The 6,274-nt window shown below is 50.3% G+C and overlaps 1 protein-coding gene across 1 annotated transcript in view; it reads left to right on the top strand.

The window, feature by feature from the left end:
• The window catches only part of Hcn3 (hyperpolarization activated cyclic nucleotide gated potassium channel 3), an 11,789-nt gene continuing 5,515 nt past the window's right edge, over window positions 1–6,274 (top strand). Inside the window, exons 1-2 of the mRNA XM_004629762.1 lie at window positions 1–278; window positions 3,657–4,086. Of these exons, the coding sequence (XP_004629819.1) occupies window positions 1–278; window positions 3,657–4,086 (708 nt within the window). The remainder of the gene's footprint in view (window positions 279–3,656; window positions 4,087–6,274) is intronic.

The raw sequence follows: 6,274 nt of genomic DNA, 5'->3' as shown, positions 1-6,274 counted from the left end.
ATGGAGGCGGAGCAGCGGCCAGCCGCTGGGGTCGGCGAGGGGACGACCCCTGGCGTGGAGGCGGTGCCTCCCGCGGCTCCCACGCCGACTGCCGCGGCCTCGGGTCAGACCCTGGGGTCCGCGCCCGAGCCGAAGAGGAGGCCGCTCGGGACCCTGCTGCAGCCCACGGTCAACAAGTTCTCGCTTCGGGTGTTCGGCAGCCACAAAGCAGTGGAAATCGAGCAAGAGCGCGTGAAGTCGGCGGGGGCCTGGATCATCCACCCCTACAGCGACTTCCGGTACTGGGGGCCGGCAGGGTGAGGGGACACTGATCCCACCCCACGGGCAGCGACGCGGGTCCAAGCCCGTCCCACACTCCGTTGCCACCCAGGTGTCCCGGGTGAGGCAGGAGTCACCTCCCCCGACCCAGCCCGGGAATTCCTGAGCAGGATATCCCCGGCCACAGGTCCAACATGACTTGTCAGACTGGGCGCCCGAGGGATTTCCAGAGACCACAATTTCTCGTGCAAGCAACCCAGGACCCCTCTGGACCAGGGACTACCCGAGTCGGGAGCCCCTGCCTCTTGCAGTCCGGATTGTTGGCATCTGTGAAATTATATCGCACCCCAAGCATCAGGGTCAGCCTGAGGTGGAAGCCTAGCTCGTTCTGTCCCACTGTCACCCTTAGCACCTGCCTGGTTCAGCCAGACAGGTGGGCCGGAAAAATAAGGACGGCAGAGACCGCAGCTCGGTTGCTGTCCCTGGTGCTGAAGGCGGGGCGCGGCGGGGCGGGGCCGGTTCCCAGCACTGAGGCCCAACGCGACCACCGCCCCAAAGCCCGGTGACTCCCGGAGGAGAGGAAGGGAGAGTGGGGGTGGGGCCGTTTCACGGTCCCCATCTGGCTGTACCTCTTCATCAAGGTCGCTAGGGGAGGAGAGCAGCCCTGTCCTTGGGGGAAATGAAGGACAGCTTTTGGAGGAGGTGGAGGTGTATGCATGGGAAAGAAAAGCAGCAGGACGAAGCGTATGAGTCTGGAGGCTGGAAATGCAATCGGAGATCAGACATTATCTTCAATCCAGACAAGCCCTCTCCCGAAATGTTCCTCCTCTTCCCATTGTTTCTTGATTCTCATGCCTCACTCCCCGCCTCACGAACCTTTTCTGGTCTCCGGTGGTGCTCCCTCCCTCTGTGCGGTTCACATCCTCAGAAGCTGTGCGCCCCTTAGGATGCGCTTCTTCCCCATCCCCTCTCCCTCATCACCCGCTGGGCTTGTGACCGCCCGTGAGTCAGGCTGTGAAGATGCTCTGCTGGTTAGGCAAACCCTTTTTCCCTCCCTCTCCCAGTGTCTCACAGCTCAGGATTTCTCCTCAGCAGCCCGGGGGTGGGGTGGGGGGGAAGCAAGGGTTTGTTGTTGAATGAAAGCTCACAGTCTGAGAGGATTCCTGGAGCCTGGACTTGGGAACCACCAAGAGCCTTTGAGGGGCTAAAAAAAAAAATCATTTGGCAAGCCGTCAAGAGGGGCTGTATCCTGGGCTTATGTTGGGATTAGATGTGCCCTAGAATTAAAATCACTGTAGGAAATTGAGTCCCTCAGATTATCCAGTGGTTTTGTCCAAATGAGGCTTCCCCCAGCTCTCTCCTGACCTCTTATTTGCACAGCTTCTGCACAGCAATGTAGTCTCCCCTGCGCATGTCCTTGCTTGGCTCCGCTAGAGTCCAGCGAGCACAGGGAGGTCAGAGAAGGAAAAGAACGCCGGGCTGGAACTGTGCAGCCTCAGGATCCCTTATGGCTCCTCTATGTGTGCAGCACCCACCCCAAAGGCCCCGAACTGAGGGAAATTCTTGGAAAGCTCACTTCAGACAAGAGGCAGGGAAAATCCTGGGACAGGGATCAGCAGGTTTTCATGGAGAAACAGGATCCATGGGGCCAACTGTGCTGGCGAGGAAAAATGGGGTGGGGAAGGCAAGTAGTACATGAAGTCCTAGACAAGGAAGGGCAAAGAGCTGGAGATGAGAGAAGCAGCAACCTTTTCAGAGGTCTGCAAGTAAAGAGTGGGTGAGTCATGGCACCAACCAGCTCTTGTACAACATTGTCACATCCACTGTCTTGGTGGAAATTTTTTCCAACAACCCTGTGAAATTAGCCCAGAATACTTTATCCTTAAATTTTTTTTTTAATTTTATTCATTTATTTATGTGGGGGGGGCAGCTCAGTTCACTAGGGGGCGCGGCTGGCTGGCATGTGGTGCTGGGGGATTGAACCGTGGTCCCTGTGCTCTGCCAAGCTTGTTCTAAGTAGGTGCTTTAGACCACTGAGCCATTTCACCAGCCCCTATCCTTAAATTTTTAAAAATGTTAGATAATGATGCATAAATATTATCATTGTAATGATCATGTAACAGCTATCTGTATTGCTAAATTGCTGAACTGTCTGGGCTGGGCTCAAACTTGGGATCCTAGTGCCTCACACTCCCACAGTGCTGGCCTTACAGGCATGTGTCACCACACAGTTCACTTGTCTGTGTAGTTTTTTTTTTTTTTTTTTTTTTTTCAGAACCAGGGATTGAACTCAGGTCTTTGCACTTGCCAGGGAAGCGCTTATTCTACTGAGCCATCTCCCTGGCCCGTCTGTGTAGTTTTAAAAAAAAATCTTTTACTTATTTATTTATTTAGTACAGGGTCTAACTAAATAAATAATAGAGTCTATTTAGTAGTGATCCTCCTGTCTCAGTCTCCCCAGTGCTGGGATTATAGGCATGTACCACCATGCCTGGCTTCAGTGGCTGGCACAGCATGTAGTACTAGAGACTGAATCCAGGTCCTTGCACTTGCCAGGCAGGTGCTCAGACCACTGAGCTAACTCCCCAGACCTTTCTTTCTTTCTTTTTTTTTTTGTGGTACCCAGGATTGAACTCAGGATCCTGTGCTCCAGCCCTTGTCTTGTTTTTTGAGACTGGGTCTCCCTATGTAGTTCAGGCTACTCTTCTTTTTCTTTTTTGGCAGAACCGGGGATTGAACTCATATCCTTGAGTTTGCCAGTCAAGCGCTTATCCTACTGAGCCATTTCCCCAGCCCCAAGTTCAGGCTACTCTTAAACTCACTGTGTATCCCAGGCTGGGCTTGAACCTGCCTTATCCTCCTGCCTTATCCTCCTGAGAATTCTAGGGTTACAGGATATTTACATTTTCTACTAATGGACCTTTGGGTTGTTCCCAAATTGAATCCCACTATAAGCATTTCCATACATTCCTCCTGGAGCCTTTGTTTCCTTTGGGTGTGTATACACCTAGGAAAGGAACTTATGGGTGGTAAGAAATTCAAATGTTAACTTTTACCAGATGATTGTGAACTGTTCCAATTAGTGGTCCCAGTTTCACTCCCAGAGGCTATAAATAGTCATTCTTTTTCTTTTCTCTTTTTCTTTTTTGAGACAGGGTCTCCTCACTGTGCAGTTCAGGCTGGCCTTGAGCTCACTTTGTAGCCCAGCCTGGTCTTAAACTCACAATGATCCTCCTACCTCAGCCTCCTGAATGCTGGGATTACAGAAGTGTGCCACCACACCCGGCTCTAAATGGTCATTCTGTATTCTGTATTCTTGCCCACAGACTAGCTTCTGTCAGTCTAGTGGCTGATGAGATATCGTTGTGGTCTCAGTCCCCATCCTTCTTCCACCTTAGGTTTTACTGGGACCTGATCATGCTGTTGTTGATGGTGGGAAACCTCATTGTACTGCCTGTGGGCATCACTTTCTTCAAAGAAGAGAACTCTCCTCCTTGGATTGTCTTCAATGTCCTCTCTGATACTTTCTTCCTACTGGATCTGGTGCTCAACTTCCGTACGGGCATTGTGGTAGAGGAGGGCGCTGAGATCCTGCTGGCACCTCGGGCCATCCGCACACGCTACCTGCGTACCTGGTTCCTGGTTGACTTCATCTCCTCCATCCCAGTGGACTACATCTTCCTGGTAGTGGAGCTGGAGCCCCGGCTGGATGCTGAGGTCTACAAAACAGCTCGGGCCCTGCGGATTGTTCGCTTCACCAAGATCCTCAGCCTGCTGCGGTTGCTCCGCCTCTCCCGCCTCATCAGATATATACACCAGTGGGAGGAGGTGGGGCAGGGAGGTGGGCAGGGGGCTCTCAGACCCCTCAAGGGCAGGCTGTGTGGGTGGGGCTCCTGGTGACATTATGGGGCAGGACAATGGGTGGGGCTTCCATGAGTGAGTTCATTCCAAAATTGGTGAGAAAGAAGCAGGGACTAAATGAAGGTCTGGACTATGAGGTCTTCAGCGGGGATGCAGGGCAAGAGGGTGGAGCCCAGCAGCTAGACAAGAGTTACAGTTAGTTGATGCTGGGTGGAAAAAAGGGTGCAGAGAAGGCTGGAGCTGCAGCTTCAAGCTAAAAGTTTAATGGTTCATGGTAGAGCCTCTCAAATCTCATGGCCTGTGGTCACAGCTCAGGTTTATTATTCACTAACATATGGGAGACTTGGTTTCCGCTTCGAAACTTTTTTTTTTTTGTACTGAGAATTGAACTCATGACCACATGTTTGTGAGGCAGGCACTATACCACTGTGCTATATCCCTAGCCCTGGTTTCGTCTTCTCTAAGATGAGAATGTTACCCTTTGGTTTTAAGAATTGAAGTAGTGGGCCAGGGAGATGGTTCAGTAGAATAAGCGCTTGCCTGGGAAGTGCAATGGCCTGAGTTCAATCCCCAGTTCTACCAAAAAAATAAAATAAAAAAGAACTGAAGTAGTGGCCAGTTGTCATGTTGCACACCTGTAATCCCAGTGCTCAGGAGGTTGAGGCAGGATTGTTCTGAATTTGAACAGCCTGGGCCACAAAGTAAGTTCAAGGCCAGCATGAACTCTGTAAGTCTCAAAAGACAGATTAAAAAAAGAACAGATGGGGCTGGTGAGATGGCTCAGTGGTCTAAAGCACCTACTAAGAACAAGCTTAGCAAAGCACAAGGACCACGGTTCAATCCCCCAGCACCACATGCCAGCCAGCCCCGCCCCCTGGTGGGCTGAGCTGGCCACACACACACACACACACACACACACACAAATAAATAAATAATTTAAAAAAAAGAACAGAAATTATATATATATATATATATATATATATATATATATATATATATATCAGAAAAGTTTCAGGGTGTGGTAGTGAATGCCTGTGATTCCAGCACTCTGTGAGGCTAAAACAAGAGGCTCAAAAGTTCAAACTCAGGCTGAGCAACTTAGTGCTTTAGCAAGACCATGTGTCAAAATAAAAAGTAAAAAAGGAATGGGATGTAGCTCAATGTGAAGATCCTGGACTCAATTTCCAATAACACATGTGCAGGTACACACACACACACACACACACACACACACACCCTCTGGAACATAGTAAATTCTTTTTTTTTGTGTGGTACTAGGGATCAAACTCAGGACTTGCCCTTGCCAGACAAGCACTTATTCCGCTGGGGGGGGGCTGAAAACAAGAGGATCACTATGATTCTGAGCTGTGTAGTGAGACCCTGTATCAAAAACATAGAAAAAAATAATCTATCAAATATGTCTACTGCACAAGTTGCTCAGGTATAGACTGGACAAGAGGAGAGGGGCATTTCACAGTGTAATGCCCCCATGGTATGTGTAAGGATTAATGACCATTCCTTTCCAACAATAATAACAGCTAATTTAAGAAGAATTTACTGTGGGGGCTGGGGAGATAGCTCAGTGGAATAAAGTGCCTGATTAGGCAAGCTCAGGCAAGCTCAGGGACTGCAGTTTGATCTCTGACACCTCATGCCATAACATCCCCACCCCCCAGGGCAGACTGAGCAATAAATAAATAAATAAATTTTTTTAAATGGGCTGAGGAGGGGCCGGGGAGATGGCTCAGTGGAATAAGCGCTTACCTGGCAAGTGCAAGGGCCTGAGTTCAATCCCCGGTTCCACAAAAAAAAAGTGGGGGGGGGGCTGAGGATGTAGCTCAGCAGTAGAGGGTTTGCCAGGCATATGCAACATGTGCAAGGCCTGGAACTCAATCTCTATCACCACCCACCCATACATACAGTGGGATTAATAGAACAACCTACCTTGGATTAGCCACATATGCATGCTATAAAATTATACAAATAAATCTAATCGGGGCTGGAGAGATGGCTCAGTGGTCTAAAGCACCTACTTAGAACAAGCTTAGCAAAGCACAGTGGACCGCGGTTCAATCCCCCAGCACCACATGCCAGCCAGCCCCGCCCCCTGGTGGGCTGAGCTGGACACACACACACACACACACACACACACACA

The sequence above is a fragment of the Octodon degus genome, unplaced genomic scaffold, assembly GCF_000260255.1.
Source record: "Octodon degus isolate 3935 unplaced genomic scaffold, OctDeg1.0 scaffold00032, whole genome shotgun sequence".
In the NCBI taxonomy this organism is placed as follows: domain Eukaryota; kingdom Metazoa; phylum Chordata; class Mammalia; order Rodentia; family Octodontidae; genus Octodon; species Octodon degus.
Note: the sequence above shows the minus strand (reverse complement) of the source record. Positions and strands in the feature narration are given on the sequence as shown.